We start from the raw sequence: 26,547 nt of genomic DNA on the forward strand, positions 1-26,547 counted from the left end.
GATATAGGCCTGAAATCGTTGATAGCTTGGGGATCTTTCACTTTAGGGATGAGGGCAATAAAGGAGGAGCTACTGCCTTTGGGGAAGGAAGCATTAACAAAGAATTCATCAAAAAATCTCAGAAAATCAGGTTTAAGCTCCTGCCAGAAATGCTTAATAAATCTGAAGTTAAGCCCATCAGGCCCAGGGCTTTTGTCATTGCCACAGCTCCACACGGCACAAATGATCTCTTCTTTAAAAGGCTCTACCATGCTATCCTTTTGAGAAACAGATAGGACACTGAAGTGGACTCCATCCAGGTTGGGTCTTTGGTGATGAGGTTCATGAAATCTATATTGAAAATGCTGCAGAACCTCTGCCTTGACCAGGGAAGGATCTTCAACCCAAACACCATCAATGAACAACCCCCTGATCGCATTTCTCCTCCTACTATAATTTATTAATTTGTGAAAATATAAACTGTTGCAATCCCCCTCTTTAACCCATCTACTTCTAGCTTTCTGTCTCAAGATAGACTCATGGAGACTAGCCTTTTCCCATAGCTGAGATTGAAGATCCTTCAGCTGTTTGATTTGATGCTCCGAGGGCTGAGAGGGCATAGAGTTCTCCAACTCATTCATACTCTGTTGCAACTGCTTTATCTGAATATTAATATCTGCTGAATTCTCCTTACTCCACCTTTTCAGCCTGTGTTTAAGATTCTTGAGCTTGGTTTTTAAGGCAAAACCCCCCATCCCAAGGGCTGATAATCAGACCAGCATTCTTTCACCACTTGCTGGAATTCCTTGGTCTTTAACCAACCATCAAAGACCTTAAAAGGCTTAGGGCCCCAGTCAATGGTTTTGGATTGAAGTAAAATAGGGCAATGATCAGAATAGTTTCTCTCAAGGTTGAATTGAGAGCTATCAGGCCATAAATCAAGCCAATCATCCGAAATCAGAATCCTGTCAAGCTTACTTTTACAAGTCCCATTAGGCCTTACCCAAGTAAAAGGTTTACCCATACAAGGAATGTCCTCCACCTCCATATCAGCGAGCCAATCATTAAATTCTTCTATGATTTGAGTGTTTGTATTGCTATTATTAATCCCCATTCTTTCTGAAGAGTATCTGATGCAATTGAAGTCCCCAACCAAACACCAGCAGGAATCTAGGAGCTGAGATTTTCTATTGTTGAGGTTCTGCCATAACTGCCTTTTTCTAGCAGTGTCACAAGGAGCATAAAGATTAATAACTACTACTCTTTGCATTTGAGGCAACCAAACTCCACCCAACATAATGTAGTCTTTATCTGAGCATCGAAAATCAACCTGAAATTTATTATTATCCCATATGCATAATAATCCCCCAACAGCATTTATAGCAGGCTGCCATTCCCAAGCCAGATCACTTTGTCCCCATAGGAATTGACATGAAGCTTTGTCCAGAGATTCCTTTTTGGTTTCTTGAAGACACAAGAGATCAACATGAAACTTCCCTACCAAACTCCTGATAGAAGCCCATTTGAGACCTCTACCCAGCCCTCTAATATTATAGGACATGATATTCATCTATGAATATTCTTGTTTCCCAGCTGCAATGCCTCTTTCCTATCCCGAATCTCCATGGTCTTGAAACTGTGAATACCTTCCTGATCTGATTCATGATGGAGGCCTAAGGATTTCGCAAGAATCCACTGCTGGTTGGCCTCTTCGAATTCTTCAAGAGAATTTCCATCCACATTGTTAATCTCCTTCATCTCCACCATATTACTACTGTTTGGGCCTTTAAAAAGGGGATCCTTTGAACCAGGTACAGCCTTGTCCTCCATTAACGATGTGTTTTCTTCAACTACAGGCATAAGAAGGCAGCCTTTTGATGGGCCGTGTCTTTGCCTAGCATAAACTTTAGGGAACCAGTCCACATTCCTGTTTGATGGCTGGGTCAATATTATTTGTTTTTTCTTTTTGCACTCCTCCAATTTCTTTATTGGGCCCGAAATGGAACTTGGCCCAATATCCTTTTGAACCTGAATGTGGCCTATGTCATGACAATACCCCCTATCCGTTGCACATGTCTTATATGCCACTTGAGTGTTAAACGGATTTCCTGCTGCTTCTTCAGAATTTGAAAACTTTCCGCATTGATCTTCCTCAGACTTTCGAGGCCCGACTGTAACAGGGTCCGAGGTTATGACCTCTGAGGAAATATTTCCCTGCTTCTTCTCTGCACAAGCAATCCCTTGGTCAACCTTTGCCAAAGTAGAGTCCTGAAGGTGTGTCACTGCGCCGCCTGCACTTTGTCTGCATGCATCAGAAGCTAGGTTATTGTCCACTGGGTCAAAACGATTCCGAGATTGTCCGCAAGAACCGCTGGGTAATTCGTTTGACTGGTGGTTCGAAGGGAACTTGTTGTTGGTGGCGGACAACTCTAGAGAATAGGAGAAGGATGTGTCGTCGTCGTTGTCTTCCGCCACGACACCTTCCTCCTCCGACGTGATCTCCTCCGTCCACTCTTCGGACATGGACGTTCTGGTTCTCCACGCATCCCCATCGTCACCTACCTCCTCCACCAACCACACCCTGTAATCTTCTTCCCCACAATGAACCTTCACTTCCTTGATGATCGCCGACGGCAGAGGAGTTCGAACCAGCAAGCGTGCGCGGTCCAGTCGTCGCCGGTCGTCGGTGTCTTCATCAGCCTCTATAACGTCTCCAATAGTTGAGACGACCTGCTTCATATGATCCACTTTCCATGCTTCAATCGGAAAGCCCCATAATTGAAGCCACACAACCCGATTAGATGACCTGTAACCCGATCGCCATCTCTCGAGGGAATAGAAAAGGGTATTGCCACCGTTCATCTCTGAGTTGATAAGTTGTTGGGCTTTATCCTCTGAAAGGCCAATTAGAAGGACCATGTCGTCTCCGAGGAATCTGGTGCTGATGTTATATCCCAGTTCCCACGATATGTAGTCCTCCATTTTCTCCAGCTTCATCGGTTTCTTCAACCTACCAACCCAAGCCCCTTCACACCAGAAATCACGACCTTTAGTGGGTTCGATGGTAATTGTTGGAATACCACCTGCACCGGTCATCGTTCCTCCTGAACCTCCTTTCTGAACCACCACCTCCACGTATGATCTCACCCGAGGACTGTTAGTAGCCTGAAGATCCTTGACAGCTTCTTTGTTTTGCTTCCCCCCTTTATCTACTCTTGTATGCGTCTGAAACTTCGACGCTAGCCTTGTGAACCTGGGAAGATTGACGAACAGCTTGTGATCGTTTATGAAAATATTATCCAGGTGCGTCTCCAGAATCTTTACATCCGAGACACCCTTGAACCTCACGAAACCAAACCTTCTGCCCTCCTTGTTGCGACGTTTGGCGATGAAAACTTCACACACATCACCCCAAGTCTTAAACTTCTCCCAAAGCCGCACTTCATTAACGTCGTCTGTGAAGTTAGTGAAGTAAAAGGATGTAATATCCTCCTTATCTCTCCAGTTGGGATGATTGGACGAAAGGTTATGGGTTGTTCTGTTCTGTGAAGAAATCTTCTTTACTATCTTTGCTTCCCTCCTACTGATCACCTTTGTCCATTCTTCCTTTCTATCAGGTCTGTCATCATTCACTTTCTTGTTCCAGTATTCCTCGTCTTGTCGTTTGTGTTCCTGGTTCCCCCCTTCGATCTTCCATTTGTTTCTTCATATCGCAACTTTCTGGAATTGCTCCGACGACGTGAGGATTCCTCGTTTCTCCTATCTTTGTCTCTCCCCCTCTCCCTGCTACGTCTGCATAATCTTCTGTTGTCACATGATCGATCTCTCGCAAACTCTCGTTCTCTCAGAATATCTCTCTGTCTCTCTATTTCACGTGCTCTCCCTCTCTCAGACACTCTTTCTCTAAGGTGTGTCTCTCTCTCTCCCTCTCTCTCTCTGAAGTGTTTCTCTCTCTCTCTCTAAGGTGTTTCTCTCTCATCGTGAGGATTCCTCGTTTCTGTTTTCAGTTGAATTGGTGAACACCAAAAACTCCATTTTCTGAAGTTAGAAATTTTCTCTCTTTCCTTTTCTTAAATCCTTTTAATAAAAGGACAGGCAAACAGCACAAACCACAAATGCAGCCATGCCATTAGAACATACTGAATATGTTTTAAAATAACAAGCCTCCTATACTTTAGGAGTAACTGCTACATGCTATGATAAATATGACAATGAAAAGGCTTAGGTATGATGCTATCATAGTGAGAGACAGAGCAGCCTCAATCCGTTTTTTTTTTTTGAACGGCCAAAATTATATTAATTAGATAATAAAAGATACATATTACCAGAGGTACTACAAGAAATCATAGGAGGTAGGGTCTCCTGAGTCAGAAAGCAATTAAAAGTATCTAACATCCCAACAAAAACAATACATCCCATCCCAACATCACAAACACTACTTAAAAGCTAAAGCCATAGATAAAGACCATTGGTGAAAAGGAACAGTAAAATCCTTTTCCCAACCCCTCATCCAGGACCAAGAGAGGAAAATTGTATTATCCACCAGCTTGGAGATGACAAAAGGATGGACTACATTTTTTTTTGGAAGGAAAAATTATGAATATTATTAATATACTAAACAGTACCAGAGGTACTGAAGGTAACAATTACAAGGCACGAAGGTGCCACCTTCCAAAAACAGAAATATCAACAACCCCAACATAGCCCACCAAAAGGACACCAATACAGATACCATTTAACCAAAGGCCTCCACAAGATTGGTAGAACAGTGGTTAAATGATGTATTGAAGCCTTTCTCTCCAACTTTTAGCCAAGACCAAACTAAAAATAATGCATGTTTACGGATGACGCTAGTTCTATCAAAATATTTTTGAAAGAAAAGTTAAGACTTTAGAGTTTTAGCACACCTTTGGTGAGTAATGAGAAGCAAAATAGTCTTAGTTTCCATGATGCTACAGGTTGATAAAAGTCAAAACTCTCTGATTTCTTGCCAATAAATTAGCACGTTTATATTATAGATCAATGCTATATTACAATATGCAGAAATGAGGTTGGGACAATTGGGATGATACACTCTTTTTTGGGAAAGCATCCATGGAAAATGTTAAAGCGATCAAGGTGATTTTGAGAAGCTTCGAACTTGTCTCAGGCCTCAAAATTAATTTCTCAAAGAGTAGTTTTGGGACAATTGGGATGTTAGAGAGTTGGAAGGTGGATGCTGCTAGGTATTTAAATTGCGAGTTATTGGTCATACCATTTCTATATCTGGGCCTCCCGATTGGGGCAAATCCAAGGCGGTCTGACACATGGGATCCTATAGTCAAGAAATGTGAGAGAAAATTGACAAAATGGAAGCAAAAGCTATTATCTTTTGGGGGAAGGGTAACACTCATAAACTTTGTCCTAAATTCTATTCCTATATATTTTTTATCTTTTTTTAGGGCTCCAAAAAAAATTATGGACAAAATGGTGTGGATTCAGAGACAATTTCTGTGGGGCAGAGGTGTGGAGGAGAAGAAGATAGCATGGGTAAAGTGGGAGTCGGTGTGCCTACCAAAGGAGAAAGGTGGACTAGGGATCAGGGACTTAAGGAACTTTAACTATGCACTCCTTGGAAAGTGGAAATGAAGCTTTTTCCATAACAAAGAAGAATTATGGGCTAGAATATTGGACTCAAAATATGGCGATTGGAGAAATTTGGAGGAAGCAACAAGGGGCAGTAGAGTATCAACATGGTGGAAGGATCATAGATCCTTCAGGTGCAGATGACAGCATTTTCGATAAAGGGATAAAATGGAAAGTGGGGTGTGGAGAAAAGGCCAAATTTTGGGAGGATGGATGGAAGGAGGATGGAGTACCATTTAAGTTGAAATACCCCACACTTTTCTCCATTTCCAAACAGCAACAACATCTCATAAAAATGATGGACAACTTCACAGCTACAGGTTGGGAATGGGACTTTAAATGGAGAAGGCAACTTTTCGATGATGAGATGGAGATGGCTGTAAAGTTCTTAGAAGATCTAGAAGGTATCAGCATCCACCCGGATCGAGAAGACAAGTGGATTTGAAAGGAAGATGCATCGGGTGTCTATACAGCAGGGAGCGGGTACAAGAAGCTTATGTCAGCCCAAACTGATGAAAATCAGGATGGTGTTTTTACTGAGTTGTGGAAGGTCAAGGCTCCTAGAAAAGCTGTGTTCTTCGCGTGGAGACTACTTAGGGACAGATTACCAACAAAAATGAACCTGCACAGGAAAAATGTGGAAATAAATGATCCCACATGTCCATTCTGCAAATATAAAGATGAGGATGCAACACATCTCTTCTTTAGCTGCAACAACATAATGCCACTCTGGTGGGAATTAGTATCATGGACAAACACTTCAGGACCATTTCCACAAATCCCAAGAATGCATTTCCTCCAGCATGTGGTTTGGAATCAAAATGGCTCTAGTTCTCAGATTTGGAAATGCTGGTGGATCTCCTTGACCTGGAGTATTTGGCAGCATCAAAATAACATTGTTTTTGAACAGGACAGTTTTAATGGTAGTAAGATACTAGAGGATGCAGTTTTTCTTTGCTGGACTTGGCAAAAATATCCGAATAAAGACTTTGACGTGTCGTTTCATCACTGGTCCAACAATATGAATGAGGCATTTATGTGATTAGGGGGGGACTCTATATGTATTTTGGGTAGCTGTGGGCCAAGCAAACTGTCTGAATTATGGTTTCCTAATTCAATTTAGATATTCTGTATTAGGGAACCATAGTCCTGCTAAATTTGGTCCAATGTTGTAATTTTAACAGTACAACTTGTACTGATTAACATATAATACAATATTATTTTCGCTGAGTAAAAAAAATAGATGAATGCTATAAGGTCCCTAATTCTGAATATATTACAAAAACTATCATGCCGCTCAAAGACCACTGACTAAACCCAATCAATGCCACAGCATTTCAATCAAATTCTCAAATCTCAGGCACTGCTGTATAGCATGCCATCCGTATCATGTAAAATGAAAGCAGATTTTCTAAAATAAGACCTTGCCAAATGTATGACAAATGCAAACCTGAAAATAAAGTAAACCCCGCAGATGTATAAAATAAAGGGCAGATGTATATTGTTTTAAATAAAGACAAGCATGTATTTTTGTTCGTCACCCTCTCTCATCGTTTGATGACAAGGGCAGCTCAAAATATCTAAGATACCTGATTCAATATGGGTATGACTGGTCCAGGAAGTACGGCTGCAGAAGGTAATTAACATTCAGTTCAGAAACACCAAAAGCCAACACTTAAGGTATGCTTAGTGGAAAATTGAGAGCAGAGTGAAAATGGAGTGGAATGGAAAGATTTTGAATTTCACTCACTTTCAAGGTACACACCACACAAATTGCAACCTCTGCTTTTGTTCTTTCCTCTAGAAACATTTCAAACTTCATATTTTTTTTTCATTTCACACTTTTATAATTGCTGATTATCTAACACTATAAAACCTAACATATTATTTATTTAGAAACACAATTAAGACAACCCCAATGGGATATCTTATCAAGGAGTGCTCTAAGGACACTAACTAAGGAACATTTAATACACACTATTAAATGTTTTTAATCACTTAAATAAACAAGTATTGCATTTTAAAAATAATTTAGTTTTCATGCACTGATAGTCTAAAAGATTTTTACACTGTCATCTATACACAGATAGACATGTATCTAGTCAACTTGCCGAGTTTTATAATATTTATTTAAAAAATAGTCACATCTAAGATGATTTCTGCTTGATTGAACGTGTAAAAATCTTTACACTCTTAGTATATGAAAATTAAACTATTAAAAATTAAAACACCGGTGTGTTTGGTAAGGCATTCGGGGAGCTTATAAGCTCCTTTGACTAGCTTCTAGCTTATAAGTTTCCAGCTTTTCAGCTTGCTTATATGCTTCGGCTAGCTTGTCAGTTTCCGCTAGCTCATAAGCTAATTTTACCCAACACATCCTAAATCACAGTGAGTACCTGCAGCTGACATTCCGGAAACCAAGCCCAAGGCTTCTAGAAACCCAATGGCCACAAAACGCAATTTCGGAATTGCCAGCATCTCATCGGTCACAATTCTCGCCCGGTACCGGAAATACAAGATCGAGAAATATATAACAACATACCTACGTAGTTACACAAAACCACAATTATTATTATTATTCAACGCACTGAAAAAAAAAACAAATAATCAAACAATTCTCCAAGAGTGAAAACAGCAAATAAATGCAATTACCCAAAAGTTATGAACTGGGCGAGAAAAAAGGGGTACTCTTTCATGGGAACAAGGGCCAATTTGTAGAGCACGCGATTCGCTACCGCTGTTGTGACGACGATAGTGGAGCTCAATAAGACGAGTTTGGATGAAGAGTTTGAGGCTCGAATTTTGAACATGGTTGGGTGGTTGCGGTTGAATATGGCATTGCCGGAGAAATGCAACGGTAGCTTCGACGACAGTGACATTGAAAGGAGAGGTGGAAGCTGAAGCTGCTTTGGATTGCGAATTTCAAAACGGGAAGGGAAGAACGACGACGTTGTACACAATGCCACTGCGAACGACATTGCTCACTTTCAACCAAGTTGGATCCCTTCTAAGTCTAACAAATGAAATAGCAAGAGGTTAAATTAATTACTAGGTTTTAAATTATTTAGGAATTTTTAATTTAAGTCTTTAAGTTAAAAAAAAATTATAATTTATAATTATAATTGATTTTTTTTAGTAAGTTAATGTAAACACTTAATACACCGTCTGTCTTTGATTCAAATGAATAAAAAAATATAATTTATAACAGTTTTAAAAGGCTAGAACTCAATTATTAAAAAAAATGTTGATAATTTGTATATTCATTTTAATAAACTATTCATATTTTTAAGTATACACGTAATCTTATTAGCTTAAATACTCATATTCTCATTTATTAGTAATCAATATACTTATAATTAAATTTATTGATTTTATTACTTTTAGTATTGATTTTTGTCAAAAAATTTGATTGATAACTTTTATTATAATCTTCATCCTTAAGACTAACACTTGAATTTAAGATTTTAAATAAGAGAATCAAACAATATAGCTCAAACCAATTATATATCAAAATATTAAAATTTATATTTTAAAAGGTTTAAAAATACAACAAATATGTTATAAGCAATATAACTTCAAACCTAAAATTCGACAACAAATATACTGAAACTTATGCTTTAGGTCTAACTTTAAAAAAATAAAAAAAATAAACAAACAAGATGGTCCTTATCTTTTAGGTCTACAAGATATTGAATTTTTAATAATCACGACATCTACATGTCTTTATGTCTTTCTGGAACGTCATTATATATTGAACTAGTTTATTTAAACTTATTCTTGAAATAAATACTTATTTAAATAAAATAAACAGTTTTATTTTTATTATGTATTTGACTAAACTGTTTCTGCTTAAAAAAATATTTTTTTTGTTATTTTAATAAACAAATCATATCTATTTCTTATAAAAACATTTATTTTAAAATTACTTTTTTTAAGTTTAAAGAAAATCACCCATTATTAGGCGAGTGGAACCTTTACCATTATTAGTCTATATAGGGTGCCAAAGGGGCAAAAACAGGTTATTGAAAAACCGCCGAAGGCATTTCCCATTGCAAATATAGAACTGTACAACATATTAACATGATATAATGTTAAATCTTGTCAACCCCCAGTAAAAAGCTTTTAAATAGCTTCTAACCTAAAAATGTAATACAGTTTGTTTCCTCCCCAACCCCCCCAAAAAGAAAAAAGAAAAAAAAAACTTGTCAACCAAATCCGAATCCCTCATTTGCTTCATGAATGGCAAGCAGTAACCTCTCTTCCAAATGTTGTTTAGATGGATACTCTGGCAAATCTAATTGATTGAAACTGCATAAAAAAGACTCCGTGTTACTTACTTGAAGACACATGATAATGATGATCCATCAAGTGATGGAACCCATAAATCAAACACACAAAAATGTTCATTGATGATATAATAAACTGAAAAGTAGAAAAAAGGTACCAAGTATGAGCAGAAGGCAAGTGATCAGAACTCCCATATGCCTTATGTATCTGAAACCTCTGGGCACCTGAAATTCCTTGAAGAGCGCTAAAACCCTCCAAAGGCACCTGAAATTTTGGTAGCAAAAATCAGGCCCCCTAATTATATAATACATGTTTTAATAAACAAAACAAGGAACCATCGTCATTTGATAAGGGTGATATTGAATATCGTCTTTTGAGGGAAACAAGTATAGTTTAGATCAAAGGTCTATATTGAGAGGAACAAAACTGTCAGTGTGTCTTATCTCCATCATAAGCCTATTCAGTAAATAGCAGTCGCACTTCAGAACTCAGATCACTATATCAGTAGTTCTACTTATACTCTGCTTATGTTTTCTATTGGAAACTTGTCTATTGGTAATTGTTGCATTAAAAGCTTAGAATTCATGAACTTTCAGATTCTTGTACTTTGGGAATTGCATTAGTATTTACTCTTGCAAAACTAAAATGTAACTAATTCTGAAATGTGTGTGTAAATATGAAATCTCAGGAGTGCTTTTTCACTAAAGCATTTCCATTGAAACTCAAGTCTTCAAATTGCTCAAGATTTTGAGACGTGACTCTTGATGTTTTGGGAATAAATTGAGCACAGAAACTGGGAGCAATTGAAGTTACTACTTGGTAGCATTTAATTGAATTCATCTTATGCATCCAAACACAAAAAGCATTGGGGAGAAGAGAGAACTAATTCCAATGAGAAGGCAAAAGCAGCTAAGAGACGGTGATTCAACATGGAAAATCACTGAAAATTGTATTATTGCTAATAAAACAAATAAAGATCAAAAGGTTTAAAGCTCTGAAAGCAATATACCTTGGATGTGCCAGTCACAAACTGCAGCAATCTAGCTTTGTCTTCTTTGCTGAAACCTTGAACAGCCTCCCAAAACCATTGGATAACTGGTGAGGCACCACTATATCCAGAATATTCTGTATTTGCTCTCAAGTCATCCACTGAAATGAAATGTAGAACTGATTGTTAAATTTTCTTTTCCAGAGTTTTAACACTTACGAAAGATAGCCAGCATCAATAATGGTAATGTAAATATTGAAAAAGACTCACAATCAATATCAGGAAGTCCACTGATCAATAATTCCAGCTCTTTGTCATTGAATATAGATATTAACTCCCTGGGAATTAATTCATTGAACCCTTCCAAGAAAGCATTTATTTGAGGTCGAATAGCAGTGGTCAACCGATGCTCAGCAACCAAATCAACATATTGGTGCTTATTCTCCTCCGTAACTTTCGTATTCCGTCCACCAGGAATTAGCTCATAATCAGTCACCTAGACATGTTCATCAAAATTAGACACTAAACAATGTGTAACTCAATACATTACATAATCTCAAAATAGTTTAGAAATAAAGTTAGCACCTCTGTCCGCTCATACAAAATCAACTTTTCCTCATCTGCATCAATGCTAAAAGTAAGATCCAGAACATCACTGATATCATTCTGCAGTCATACAATAAGCATGAGAAAATTTTCACGATGAACATGAAGATAACTATTGTGAATACTGACAAAGCTAATGGAAAAACTACAAAAATGCACTTGCCTCAAGCATCCATTTCAAATTTCTGAAATAGTCAGGATCAATGGCTTCAATATCATGATATGTAACTTTGGCCCCTAGGATGTGCTTGTAGAATGACCGAGTAAAATGGACATCCAAGAGCTGACCATCAAATAATGCTTTTCCAACCTGGATGATGTAGAAAAGGGATAAGAACAAAGCATATATGACCAACATCACACATTAAGAACAACTGCAAAAGAACTCACCACTCTACCAACAAATTTGAAATAAGATAGGTGTTCTGTTTGGTAAACAGAGTTAGGGTTTGGCTGAAATGTTGATTCATTGCCTACTGTAGTGAAAAGTAGCGCTCCTTTGTCAAAAATAACTCTAGACAACAGTTGGTACCATTCCCTTGTAAGCCCACCAGCATCGATACCTTCTTCCCCTTGGAAATGAACAGTCAACCTTCCCTTCAAATCTTGAGTTGATCTCATGCGAAGCTGGTTATATGAATCTTCTAGAACATACGCTCTTCTTACTGATATTCTTAATGGGCTGTGGTGATGGTCGTGCTGATGTTTAATTTTTGATCGGAAATGGGAACGCTTGTTATCAAAATCAATAAATCTTGGAGTCTTCAGCATGAGGGAAAGAGACTTTTCAAGCAAGCCAGGATTTTGCCTGATAAAAGCATTTAATAGTTTCCTGTGCTTCTCCGAAAACTTGGCAAAAGCAGCATTTTTCTCATCTACCTTCATAGCAGGCCCAGATGTTTTCAGCCGAGTACCAGATGTCCTAGCATCTTCCACATCAGAAATAACAGGAACACTTGTGTCATTACTAGCACCTGGCTGTGCAGGATGTAGCTTCTCACAGACCACAAAAAAAGATTCTATGTATGGTAAGATATTTTGAGAACCAGCTGGAAGTGGAGGCATGACACTGGATGGTTTTGACACAGATGTTCTAGAAGAGGTAATAGACTCAGATACTGACTCAGAGTAGGCTTCTATCTTGCTTATACAACAGCTAAGCTCATGCCACAAGGGCTCTAATGCTGAATTAATTCCCCAAACTTCAGAAAGGGCAGGAGTTAATCCATCATTCTCTTTCTCGGTCAATGAGATTACCAGGGAACTTAAGGCCTGCAAAACTCTTAAAATTGCAGCGCCATCAGAAGATGTTGTACTGAGAAGAGCTTTCATTGCTTCACTGAAAGTGCGTAACTCATCCATTGCAGATGAAGTCAATTTTCGAACTGCTTCTGCCAGATGAGTGACAAAAAGCTGACAGTGAATCGGAGCAATGGCCACTAGTTTTTTCATTACCTCCGCAACAAGACCATATGCATTATCTGACAAACTGGAAGGAATACAAGAAACATCAGATGAAGTCCATATTGCCAAATTCTACAACATTGTTATTGGAACAATAATAGTCAGACCCACATGGTTTTGAATTATGGTGTAATAATATAACAAAAATAAATGGAACACATGTCAAGACGCAAGTAATGAAATTAGTTAATTAAAAAATGGAACCTCATATGACAGAAAACTTATGACTCTTGCCACTTTCCCAAAGTAAGGAGTTCAGTTATCAAAATTAAATACACCAAATCAAGGCATACTGACAAAACCCAGATAAAGAATTAACTTTAATCTACAAGCATAACCATAACCATACCCTTCTTGAGCAAGCAATGAGCAAAGGAGCTGAAGTTCTGCCTGCGGCAGATCACACAATACTTGCTGAGCCTGACATTCCTTATTACTGTGAGGTGTGGGTTTGGAGGATTCATTGACTTGAGGAGATGCGTCAAGAGCAGAAGATGTAACTGAATCAATATTCGCATCTACCTCCATTGCAGAAATTTGTGGACCCACAACTGCCTCAGTAGATATCTGAGATTTATCAGATGAACTAGACATGCTTCCAGCACTATCAATGATAACATCCAGTAAATTTAGCAACTGAAAAGAGCAAATCATGTCAGCACTCTCTGCAAGTACACAAAATTGCATGTGCTAAAGATATCGATAAAACCAAATCATCACCTGCTCAAGATGAGCTATGCTCCTCAAATAAAGGGGTTGCTTCAAGAGACCCAAAAGCATAGCAATGGATATGTAACCAGCATTTATTTCATCTTCAACCACCATCACAGCTTTGCCACGTGCAACACCAGCATTATCTGGTTCTCTTAATGCAGGAGGATGCAGCCTAAACTGAAGCAAAATTTTTGCCACAAATGGATGATGGCGAGCAAGATAGGTGAGAGTTTCAAGTATTCGCCGAGAGAGTAACGGGGGAACTCCTGCGTAATCAAACAAATATAGAAGGTATCATTAATTATTCACCATTAAAGGGAAGGGGGAGAGAATATCTTCCAAATAATATCGATGGTCACTAGTGAAAGCAACCTTGAAGAATAAGAAAACAGAAGTCCGTTTAAGAAATTAAAACCAGGAAATAAATTCAAAACTCTGCACTGACTAAATTCATAATTGTGAATAAGGACAACAAACGAAATAAAGATAGATCAGGTTTTCTTACCATCAAACGATTGAGGACGTGAATACATTACATTGCTCTGACAACCATATAGTCTGTATGGAGGTTCAACGGCACTAAAATAATTGGCAGGCTTTCTTACATCAAGCATTAGTAAGTCCATCAGAATTTTCACCAGGGAAATTCGGGTTTCACTATGGGCACAAAGATTCAAAAGAAGCCTCTGCAATTGACCTTTATATAGTGGCTAAAAAAAAATAAAAGAAATGTGTAAACAATGAAGTTGTGCTTGTTCTGAAGGATATCAGTGCCTATAATCAAGTAATACCTGAACTACGCGAAATAACCGAATCATGGCATGCAAAGCTTCGGTGTCAAGTAGAGGTGCTCCATCAGCTTCAATAACCTTAGCGCCAGCAGACCTGCGTGAAGTGACACTTCCCCCTGCACCGTCCAGGCCAGAACCAATACCATCACGCCTAGAAGTGTCTCCTCTACGACTTCTGGGATACATACCAAAGAGGGTACGACTGTATCGATGTGCAAACCTCTCCCGCAACATATTTGCCTCAGCGACAAGGGCAGGTGTAAGGTTGGCAAGGATAGCATCAGAGGATGTTAATAGAACCTAAACAAAAACCACCCAAAAAAAAATCTTCAGATACAAACTCACTTTGTAAAATGGGATTCAACTGACAAACTTGCCTCTTCTCGTAATTCAGAAGGAAATGTTGCAATTATTGAGACGGTGTCCATTTCAACAGGTTGCCCTTCCAACTCCTGAGCTTGATGTAGTCTTTGTGCTTGCTGCTGAGCTAGAACTTCTGCTCGAATATCTGGGGGAAGAGCTGCAAGGAATTCTGGATCAATATCCCCATTGTTTTGAGACTCAGCATTTGATGGTTGAGCCACTTGACCTTGCTGGGATGAGAGGACTTCAGCACGCAGCTCCTCAGGAAGAGCTTCCAGAAAGGCAGGATCAATTGATCCTGATCCAGCATCACTGTTCACCTGCTCCGCAGCTGCTGGACCATCTTGATCTGCATCTCGGCTTGAATTTTCTGAAACTTCAGTTACACTATGGAGGGAAGCATCTCTCCCACCTACAGGAGAAGAATGACCAACAGACATGGTTGCTCTTCTTGTGCGTGCAGCCTGTGAATCACCTGCTATCCTATCCGCAGAAACCTGCCTTTCTCCACCATCATCATGGCCATCAGCACTTCCAATCTCAACATCTAGGCTCCGAAGGCTTTCACCAAAAGTTGCCCCACTACCACTACTCTCCTGGCTCACAGCTTCAACATCCCGCACAGCTGCATCATTATTCTCAAACTGCATCTCAACTGTCTGAGAGTGAGTGTTTGATACATCCGCTTGCAGAGTTCCATTTCCTACAGGTCTCATATCAGCATTGATGTCAGTGTTATCAATTGATGCAGGAGTCACATTACCACCTTCCTGAATTGCATTGCTTTCAACTGGGATTTCAAGCTTTGAACCTCCGGAACTGTGCATCTGGCTGACCTCAACTTTATTATGAGGACCAGCGTCTGCTATATTATTATCAGACGACTTCTCAGCAGTAGGTCGCCTCAATTGAGACACAAGCAACTCCTCAAGGCCCTGTGGTACAGCGCCAGTATTTGACCCACTGATTTGCTGGCTATTATCACTCCACAAGTTCAAGCGGTGCCCATGACGTCCGCTCCTCAATGAACGAAAGATATTATCCAAGCCTGTGGAGTTCTCTGTTATACTATCTGGAAATTAGAAGGAAAAAAATATCATTATTGAAATGGAGAATAAAGCGGAAAAACATTATTGTAATAAAACATCAAGAAATTGATAAAGGAACTGACCTGATTGACCATTAGATAGATGGAATGAGGAAGAAGGACCAACTAAAAGTGGGTGGCAAGAAGGGGCGGCATTATCACCACTTCTGCCCAACAGGCTGTAAATAGAGGTGGTCCGCCCTGGACGTCTAGATCCAAAAACTTCAACTGGCATGACATGAAGGGATTCATTTGGAAAACTATTGTCTCTTCCAAAAACCTCAATATGGTCAAAAACATTAATTCCATTGATGCCCTCCTCAAGTCTCAGTATAACACCATCTTCATCATCCTCATCTTCATCCTCCTCCCCCTCCATCACTTCATCAAAATCATCATCATCCATCTCATGATCATCACGATCAGTGTCAGGATGTGGCAAGTGATGGACTTCATCTTCTTCCAAATCATTGTGTTCCTCATCATCTTCGTCATCTTCATCTACATCTTCACCCTCATCTCCAGACATATCACCCTCATCATCGTCATCATCGAGATTTTCTTGTCCATGGGATTGGATTTCAAATTGTAGCCCAACATTTTCAATTCCATTCCCATGGCCTCTGGCATCCTCACCAGTTTCATGCATGAACTCATCTTCATTAGCAGGAGCAAAGTCCCCATCAAGATCATGTTCCATATCACCAATAACAGCTTCAGACCCACCATAAGACTGAATCACATTGTAAGACCCAACATGGTCAACTTGAAGGGAATCGTGATTGGCCTGAGATGTTGTTTCCATGGACTGACACATGTGACCAATATTATCTGTTCTTCCGGATTGACTAGGATCAGAAGGCTTAGTTTGATTATCACCCTTTCCTGCACTCGGTTCAACTGAGTGAACATGCTCCTTGGTTACTAGTTCAAGAGCTTTGATAATACCAGTAGCAACTTTAGACGAGTCAGCATGGTCCAAGTCTAAAACTTGGAGAGTACGGGTAAAAGATTTAACTAGACCAGCATCCATAAAAGTGACAGAGGCCTCTGCTGAGATGCTTGAGCCAGCAGGTGTCCGAGCAGCCAAAACATCATTAAGTAGATCAACAAAAACCAGAATTTCATTGCCTGATGGCTTTGGCTTAACACAATTACATGAATCAACAAATTCATTAATGATATGGCTAATCTCAGTAAAAACCCGCCTCCTTGCCTCTGAAGAACGAACACAAGCAGCTACCATAAACTGATTAGCCCTTGTTGCTAGTTTCTGCCTCCAATCATCATCAACTTTCTTGTCTTTTTTGGAATTTCGAGAACGAGGAAGAAAATTACGAAGAATATGGTAGAATATTACTCCCGCACCAAAACTACCATGATTCTTTTGATAAATGTCCCTAGAGCTGCTCATTTCAGCATCCCGTCGAAGCAGAACATGAACAGACGATGAATACATCAACAATATCTCCATCAGAAGCTTCAAAATAAATACTATCTTTGCTAGTGATGCAGATGCTTCCTCACTGCTGGTTTCATTCCCCTCAGGCACAGTGGCAACTGCTTTTCCTTTCCCCCTAACTGTAGAAACATCAATGTCCATGTCACTTGATGTTGGGGAGCCAGGGACAACATTTGATACATTATTGTCCTTCAAAGGGGGGGCAACAAATGTGCATATAGATTCAAGAAGAAGTTCTATCACATTAACAAAACTTTGAGTAGGCTTTTTGTAACTTTTGGCATTCTTTGAGTTTGAATCATGAAGTTTTCCATGAACATTCCCTGAAGCTGCTGTGGCTGTACTTCCCAAACCAATTTTTCCATCATTATGTGCTTTATCTTTCTCCAGTGACTTATCCTTATCCTTGGATTTCTCTTTATCCCGATCTTTCAGCAAGACAATGTAAGGTCTTTCACCCACCATTTCAACTTGGCAAGCAGATTGAGCAGCTTGCATAAATATTATTGGATCCCGGGAAATTACAGAAGCTAAACTTAACAGAAAATTTTGTGGATTGACCCTCCCATTTGGATGGCGGTTAGACGCAGCTACAAGACTGTGTTTTATCTCAGATTCCATTGCTTGCTGGAGAGTTTGTGGATCTTCAATAACATGACGGACAATACCAGCAGCAACATTGTCAAACCCAGGAAAGAGGCTACCGGTTGGCAGAGAAAGAAGTAAACTTAAACCACCAGCATCAAAAAAGGTAAGAGCAACAGAATGATTCTTTGTAAGATTGGAACATAGTAGCAAAATAGCATGCATTGTGTCTGAGGGAAGTTGGTTCTTCATGCAACTACAAGCAATCTCAACAAGTCTCTTCTGTTCATGTATATCTGCATACTTGGTGGAAAGTCCCAACGCAGACTGCAATTTGTGTTGCTTATCCTCATCAATGATAACTGATGTCTGCTGAACATTCAAAGCTTCCTTCTTCAAAAGCTCTGCAATTTCAGAATTCAATTTTTGATCCACTTGCAACAGCCTGTCTAATGCAAGAAAAGCAGCTGTGACCCATTTTGGAACCTGTTCTTTCTCCCTGTTACCAAGACTAGAATCCCATTGGTAGAGTAGATCTGAGGCAATTTTTATGAAACCACTCTTTGAAGCAGCTTCTCGCGCAACAGCATCCTCATTAAGAATCAATGCAAGAACATGAAATAGAGCAGCAAGCATGGTATTATTTCCGTTACCAGAAATCAATCCACATTCCTTGATCCGGTCAACAATAAAAGTGAGAACATTAGATCTATTTTGACCATCATTCTGAGAGCATATCATCATGAGCAAGTCACGGACAGGAAAAGCAAGAGGTTCCTTTTGAAGAAGTTTAGTGCAAGTTGATAACAACTCATCAACAGGAGGAAGATGGACCATTTCTTCCTCAAGCAGTTGTACACTGTCATTTGCAGCAGCATCCTTGGTGTCTGATTCAGAGTTCCCAAGGGACATGGCAAGTGCACGAGCAAGTTCGTCATCTTCTTGTGTGTCCTCTGGATGGGAAAACAGCCACTCCATCGCCAACTCCACACTATTTGATCCAACATGCCTCAAAGCTTCTTCTGCTCTAGACCTGGAAAATCCCATCTCTACAATGGTTGAAATTGTTGTTTCATTAGGAGGAGGCCCAGTAATACGAGCACTGCTGCTGCCATTTACATTTTTTACTTCAACCCCTGAATAAACATGCCTGATGATAGAGATAACATTAGAAATAAATCCATGACTACAATCAACAAACTGGGGATGCATCCAAACTGGGAGCACAGCCTTCAACACCATAGATTGGAGGACTTTCACAAATATCTCAGCATCCCGGGGATATGAGGTATCACCACTAAGGGGCTGTGCAAGTATAGGCTTTGTGAAAGAAGATAATATGAAAGAGGAGGTTACTAGATGGTCCATAAATTTACCATAACTGGCTAAAGAACCATATATCCACAAATGATCGGTATCTTCCTTGTCATCCTGCTTCACATTCCCATCATCAATTTCCATCGGCGATGCAGGGGTCCGATTAACTGCAAATAACAACTGACTAGTTGCTTCAAATGTGGTCAATACAGATTGAATAACTCCATGCCCATACAAGCAATTCAGTAAAATGGGATTGCAAGAATCAGGCCTTTCCATTAGAATGCCATCCACAAAATCAATGACTTTACCAAAATAACGACATTTTGTTGATATGGATGCTTCTTCTACATGGCCCCCAAAATTCATGTGATCTAGAGCAATGCTTGCAAAAGTAGAAGCCACTGATTTTGAAGCAGGACTTACACTTGCAACATCATCACGACGGCGAGAAGGTTGCAGCATTACTTTTCCTAACTCTTGGAACAAATGCATAATGTGAAATGAAAGTGATCTGGCCATGTCACAACAAGAGGTATAATATGTTCTTTGCTTGTCACATTCTTTCTTACTAGCATCCCCCAATACATCTGAAGACTCAGACGGATGCAACGGATTAGTGGATCCTAACCGCCTGTTTGTAGGACCAACAGAATTTGATCGGTGCTGGGAACCAGGGGCACGACCCAGATCTCGATACAGGTTAATAAGATCAAAAAACTGTGATTCTACACTCCATCCTAAAGTCCTCCTCCTGAGTAATGGATCAAGAAACTGCCTGATAGAATTGTACCTTTGCTCTGCAGTTTCATTTGCATCCACTTCTGCCTGTTGTGAATCAGAAGTAGAACAAGAAACGTCATCCTCAATATCAGGCTTCGTATTTTCAAGAAGAGCAATTTGCCACAAAACTTCACGGTGGACACGTCCAATGTTTTCAAGAACATCCTTACTACCATTTCCAAATTCTGTAAGCAAAGCAGTCACCCAACGGTTGTCTTTTGACGCAGCAAGAAAGAGAAGAAACTCTACCAAGAAAAGTGAAGAAAAGATGTTATTTGTGGTCATCTTTGGATCCAGCAACAAAGGTCCCGAAGATGCAACAAACCCAGTTAATGCTTCATTCAAGTGCTCTTTAAGAGAGGAACAAAAGGCACGTGCCAAAGGAGCGGAATGATGTTGAGCAAACCCCTTAAATACCATGGTGCTATGCAGAGCAATAGACATGCCATCCGAGGATTGTGCAATGGTAGGTCGTAATAACAGCTTCAATAAAGCTTCAATTCCTGATTTTTCTACAAATAGCCGACATGTTTCAGAATTTTCCATTGTCCGGTGAACCAATACCATCAAATGAAAAGTGCAAAGCTGAATGAATTGCTCATCATTAATCCCTTCAGCGGCAGACTCTGCTGTGCCCACGAGGCAACAATGGTTTTCATTTCCTTTGTCTTCAGAATTGGTTTCCATTGCACTATCCTCATTAGCTTTTCCTGAAGAAGATCCTGTATCAATACCATCACCAAAGGATGCAATCTTATGGATGATTTCAATGATGATGTCAACACCAGTACTTCTCAATGGAGACACGTGTCGAAGAAGTTCCTCTACAGAATTTGCTAGCGGAACAATAGCCTCATTCATGGAAAGGACATACTTTTTGCTTGTAAAGATATTAAAAAGGAACTGCAGTGATGAAGTCTCTCGAACAACCTCTAAGCCTTTGGCATTAAGACAAATGGCCCCAATGCCATTTGGAATGCATGTCAGAGCCTTTGATGAAGGAAGAATTCCAGATGCAACTGAAGATAAAAAAGCATTTGGAAGACCCATTTCATGCAAAGAAGAGAAGCATGTAGGATCTTTGTGGATTATTTCACTCATAACAGTAACAGCTGAGTAATAAATGTCACCTCCGAACTTATTTACATTCTGAAAAATCATGACTAGAGTTGCAGGTAATGAACTGTCATGGGAGTGTTGAGATCTGGTAGAGTTTGCAGGAGCATATGTTGCAGAACCAAGGGCCTTAAGGGACACTTTTATCAGCCTCTTCTGAGAGTAAAGCTGATGAGTACTATGTCTTGAGCTTTCACCAGTGAGCATCACATTATCATTCTCTCCAGCAAAACCAATGACCCTATGAACCTCTATCTGTAATCTTTGAGCCAAATGCTCAACACCCCCCAACTCTTTAAACAAAGATACAGCTGAACTACTATAATCCATAAGCTTCTGAAGGGTTTTCACTGCTAAACAAACAAGATGAATATGAGCAAGATCAGAATCCTCCAGCAGAGGCAAGAATGTGGGTACCATGCCAGAACCTCTAATATTACTCCCAGAAGATGATGTTGACACTACATGCAGCAGATAGAATTGAAGAAGTGCCTCAACAAAAGCAAAGGAAGTTGGATCATTAGAACTCTTCAATGACAAAATAGCCCTCTGAAGTACATTCAGTAGTATCATGCGGTTCCCTCCAGTGAAGTTCATACTAGATCCACTCAGTATCCGTGCCCGTTCATGAGATGATGTGTATGCTGCTAACTGGGCTCCTAATGCAAGCATTACAAGTGTTCTGATAGATCCAGATATTGTTTCTTCAGATCGCACAACTCTAATCAATTCACTTGTGTACTCTGGTTCGTTGGCAAAAAAGGACACAAGCTCGTCATGAGCATCACTGGATTGGACCAACACAGTGAAAGCAAGAAGGCAAATCCTGCTATAAAGCCTGCTTATTCTCACAGACCGGAAAGCACGAGCATATCTAATTCTTGTGAGCAATGAAAATCGGAGCTCAGGAGGAACATTATACTGCTCAATGCATTGCTTCAACATTGACAAATCATCTTCTTTGTGTAAATGCATATCTGGAATGTGTATAACTCTCAAACTTGAGGAAACTGTATCTACACTTTGTTCCTTGCTTTGAGCAATGGGTCCACGCAATTCAAAATAAAGAGTAGAACCTATGCAGTAATTGGAGTGGTCACTACCATTCTCTGCATCAGAAGGAAACAAACACAGTGCTTCATCCTGGGCTTTCTCATTTGCCATAATACAAGAGTACAAACCCATGCCCTCCTCCTTGCTTCCCCACCCCTGTGCTAGGGACAGGAGATAGCTATTTACTGAACCACAGCCAACCATTTTTGCACTTCCATGAAGCTTAGAAGGATTTATTTTTACAAGCGCAGCAAGAGTTTCTAATGTAGCAATAATAATCTCAGGATCTGTTGATGCTAGTAAAAGCTTGAAGTGCTGAAAAGGAAGGGAGATATATTAGAAAATAATAGTATCAAATAACCCAATCATAAATCACTTGACTAAAACAAAGGATGGCATGAAGCAAAACAAAATGAAAAAAAATTGTAATTAAAATATGACATAAGTTCTCTTCAAGTTACCTCTAAGCCATCAAATGAACTCTTGTTTGGACAGTTCTCTAAGATTATTTGCATCACCCGTAGTATTTGTAGAATTGCATGTTTTGGTAATGGAATGCCAACTTCTAGATTATCGGACAATGTCAGGTCATTTCGACATGATAAATATGTCTTGAAGTATGTATCAAAATGAAGAAACAATGGCCTCCAGTGATGAAAATTCCCCTGATGTAAAATTAATATATAAGTCTATGCGGAGAAAAAAACTGAATACCATGTACAGCAACATATCATGCTATTACCTTATTATACTCCCACCGAAAGCCAAAGAGGGGTATAGCTATATCTTGTAATGGACATTGAATGACCTTCTCAATGAAGGCTTTGATCTTAGGAGACTGAAATCAATCACAAAATTCAGATAAGCTACATGGGTAAGAAGGGAGGAAACAACAGTAAAAATTTAAGCCATTAGAATTTCAGATAAGTGTTAGCATTACCATGAATCATCAGGATTTTGAAGATATGTGAATAAACAGAAGTGAACATGATTTAACCACAAACATGAGCATATATACTAATACTAGTGGATCTAAGAATGGAAATTGTGAAACACAGTTGAATCAAATTTCAAAACATACTTATTAGTTATTTCAATTCTACAAATCATTCATGCTAATCAATTTTGGAAAAGGAAAAACAGTATTGATCATTTTAGCAAAATGAAGGGTACCCCAGCATAGATATAGATCTATGGTTGCTTAATATTTGCTTTCAATTGCTAATATTAGGCTACCATATCTCAAAGTAGGGTAATCTTGGGATGTACATATCACAGTACCTCTTGTACTGATTTATTTTATTTATAATATATACACTCTTTTGCCGATCAAAATTTTTTTTAGCAAAATGAATAAATAATACTAGTAATACTCAGTTTTAGAATAAGAAAAACATCACTAGACTATTAGCTTTACCAAAATGAGCATGTGCAAACTGAGCATGCAAAATTTATATGAACCAAAAGGACATTGTTACTCAAAACAATGAACGCACAAAAAACCAAAAAGATGGAACCCAAAGCTGGATAAAAGACAAAAGCCATCATACTTTCTCACATTCTAAGTAGACATGTTAATACTTTTGTACGCATAAAGTCACAATCATGAATATGAAAATGTCATCAAAACCAAAGATTCACTCTATTAAATGTGAAATGTCTCCATTAAGTTTAAGAAATATATGCATAAAAAGGTTAAAACCCCAAATAATTACTAGAAAGGAATGGGAATTACCATACTACTTGCAAATATTTTAACCTGACCACCACTTCTACTGTAGGTACGGCACTTCAATTTATATACCAACAACTGACTAATGCTTGGAAACATAAGAATGATGCTAAACTTCATCAATAACATTGAAAAATTCTATGTACAAAGTTTAGGCCACACAACAAAATGCATACAGAAGGCTCCAGATGCATTATTAAATATAAAAATTTAAGAATTTCACAGTTTTACAAGCATCACTTATTTACATGCTGATCAAACCATTAACAGTAACACACAGTGACAGCATATCCAAATCAAATTCTAAGGTAGCATATTTTTTGTAAGTTTGGTAATAATACTATAAGTAACATTTTGCTTTAGTGGATTTAAAAAAAAAAATAGCTATATTAGGTGGAACTTGGTTTGAGTGTCTATATTCTGTTTTCATTTTCAAATTTTCAAGATTTAGAAAGCATGTATCGAGAAGAAAGTACTCTTAAGGAGCCACCGCATGTTCACTTCTTCAGAAAAGGCTAAAAACGTTGATTTGTTGTTTTCAGTTTTGCACCTGTTTTTTAAATTATTTTCAGAGAAAAAGTTTTCTAAATTTTAAGCAAACGTATTTTCACTCTTATTTTCTGTTTTGTTTAAAAATGAAAACAGAAAACAATCAAACCATGCCCACCTTATATTTTCTACTTTTCCCAAAGTAACAGCTTTGTAGACATCTTGTATAACATTATTGTTGTGAACGAAAGCTAAACCAATTTTAAAAATTATATATCCACGAAAAAGGAAAAGATAAGTAGAGACGCAATTTAAATAAAAAAAAAACTTTTAAACCAAAAGCACTTATCTACAATTCTACTTTCGCCAAACGCTAGCTAAGTCAGTTTCCCGTATCATTTCAATTACTGACTATTGACTAAAAGCACATGCTATCACGGGTCTGGCAATGCTAAATTTATAACAAGGACGGCAACCTATTCCACACAACAGAGCACTTGCAAACTCTACATCAATGAATTTGTCAGAAAACAGAAACAACCAATGAAATAAACCACAAACATTTTCAGATACCAAGTGGTAGAATAGCTAATTAGACACACAATCACGAAAGCACTGAATACAAAGCGAAAGCCTTAAGGAAAAAAAATACATTTTCCAATAATAAGAACAGTTGAATTAAAATAAAATAAATGGAAAAAGTGACAGAAAGAGAAAACTGACAGGGTCAGAGTCGAGTTTGACGGAAGGGCCAATGGAACCCTCGCTGGAAAGAAGTTGGCGCAGCCTTGATGGCCAACTCGATCTTACGCTTGTCATCTCACCTCAGCTTCCCTTACTTTGAACTGCAGATTCAATTCAAATCAAAACGAAAACAGTTAGTGAACAAAACGACAGCACGGAATCCACCCATTATTCCCCGTGCAGAAATTGACAAAACGCAGATCGTATTGGTACAAAGAGGAAGAGAAAGAGAAAGAGGAAGGTACCCGAGAGATGAGAGAAGAGAGAGTGAAAGCATACACATAGATACGAGTGTCTGAGAGGGTTGGGTTGGGAATCGCTGTGAAATAAAAATCGTGTTTTTCGTATACACACAAAATAATTAGCCCTTTGTGAAGCAAAGAATAGAGAGTATAAATAGTGATGTGATGAAGAGAAAGATAGTCTCTTTGTATTGCAGGCGCAGGCGGTGTTTCGAAGAATGCACAAACCCACCTTTTCCCATTGTTGCCCCTCGGTTTTTTTATTTAGTATATTTTTTATCTTCTAATAAATTTTTTTATTGTTGTATTTTATAAAGAAAATATCATATCAAAAGTAAATTTATTCAACATATTTAAAATTTAAAATAAAAAATATTTGAAATTTTTCATAGAAGAAAATTGAGAAAAATAGTAAAAGATATTTTAGAATTTAAAAAAAATATCATATGTGTATAAGAGAACGCGCTTTTGGCTATCATTTTTTAATAAGAATGTTTATAAGATTTTTTCTTAATCTTTTACATTTTTTATCTATTATTTTCAAATAATTTTTGTCCTAACCTTAATTTCAACATTTTTCTAAAATAAATTATCACTGGTTAAAAGAATATAATCTAGTTAGTTAAGTAAAATGTGTGAGTTATTATAACTTTTTTTATTCCTATTAATTACCATCAATCTTACTCATAAAATATATATATGATATCATTTACTCGTTATTTTAAATTTTAAATTTAGGAAAACTAATTATTTTTCACTATCTTGTAATAGTTTTTTGTTATTTTAGAACTTTATTGTATTTGTTTTTTATTCTATAATGTTATTTCTATTTTATGTTATATTAACGTAATATCTCTTATCGTATGGGTGTTAAGTTTATAATTTATGATTTTTTTATATTATTATTTTTTATAATATATTTATCAATTATTTTTAAAATTTATATATGTAAATGTATATATATAAGATAATTGTGAATATTATAAGTGTTTTATTGATTTTTAAAAAAAAGTATATATGAGATTATGCATAGAAATGATAATGGGTGGTGCACATATAGGTACTTTATATGTCTCATCAGATAAATATTTGTCATGTGTTTGATACCCGTTAAGCGGAT

General features: G+C 38.1%; 2 protein-coding genes across 4 annotated transcripts in view; both read right to left on the bottom strand.

The window, feature by feature from the left end:
- LOC114409238 (protein CLT2, chloroplastic-like) overlaps window positions 1-8,628 on the bottom strand; it is a 36,412-nt gene extending 27,784 nt beyond the window's left edge. For both annotated transcript variants that reach the window (XR_003666013.1, XM_028372626.1), the window contains exons 1-3: window positions 8,257-8,628; window positions 8,001-8,146; window positions 7,194-7,231 (exon numbers count right to left, since the gene is read on the bottom strand). Coding sequence is in view for 1 of the 2 variants with exons in the window: in XM_028372626.1 (XP_028228427.1) it covers window positions 7,194-7,231; window positions 8,001-8,146; window positions 8,257-8,582 (510 nt within the window). In the remaining variant the exon portion in view is untranslated. The remainder of the gene's footprint in view (window positions 1-7,193; window positions 7,232-8,000; window positions 8,147-8,256) is intronic.
- A 995-nt stretch (window positions 8,629-9,623) lies between these two features.
- Window positions 9,624-25,618, bottom strand: LOC114409239 (E3 ubiquitin-protein ligase UPL1-like). 2 transcript variants are annotated; one of them, XM_028372629.1, is made up of 17 exons: window positions 25,465-25,618; window positions 25,165-25,286; window positions 22,963-23,058; window positions 22,682-22,885; window positions 15,989-22,535; window positions 14,832-15,889; window positions 14,455-14,754; window positions 14,169-14,373; window positions 13,670-13,929; window positions 13,299-13,585; window positions 11,876-12,974; window positions 11,649-11,795; window positions 11,465-11,545; window positions 11,150-11,375; window positions 10,901-11,040; window positions 10,049-10,155; window positions 9,624-9,912 (listed from the first exon to the last, which is right to left on the bottom strand). In XM_028372629.1, exons 2-17 carry the CDS (start codon window positions 25,258-25,260, stop codon window positions 9,810-9,812), a joined length of 10,956 nt encoding a protein of 3,651 aa, XP_028228430.1. In that variant the 5' UTR covers window positions 25,261-25,286; window positions 25,465-25,618; the 3' UTR covers window positions 9,624-9,809. The 2 variants fall into 2 exon arrangements, with proteins under 2 accessions (XP_028228430.1, XP_028228429.1); XM_028372628.1 differs by having other exon boundaries at window positions 25,431-25,618.
- Window positions 25,619-26,547: the final 929 nt, after the last annotated feature.

Source organism: Glycine soja, chromosome 4 (genome assembly GCF_004193775.1).
Source record: "Glycine soja cultivar W05 chromosome 4, ASM419377v2, whole genome shotgun sequence".
NCBI lineage: Eukaryota > Viridiplantae > Streptophyta > Magnoliopsida > Fabales > Fabaceae > Glycine > Glycine soja.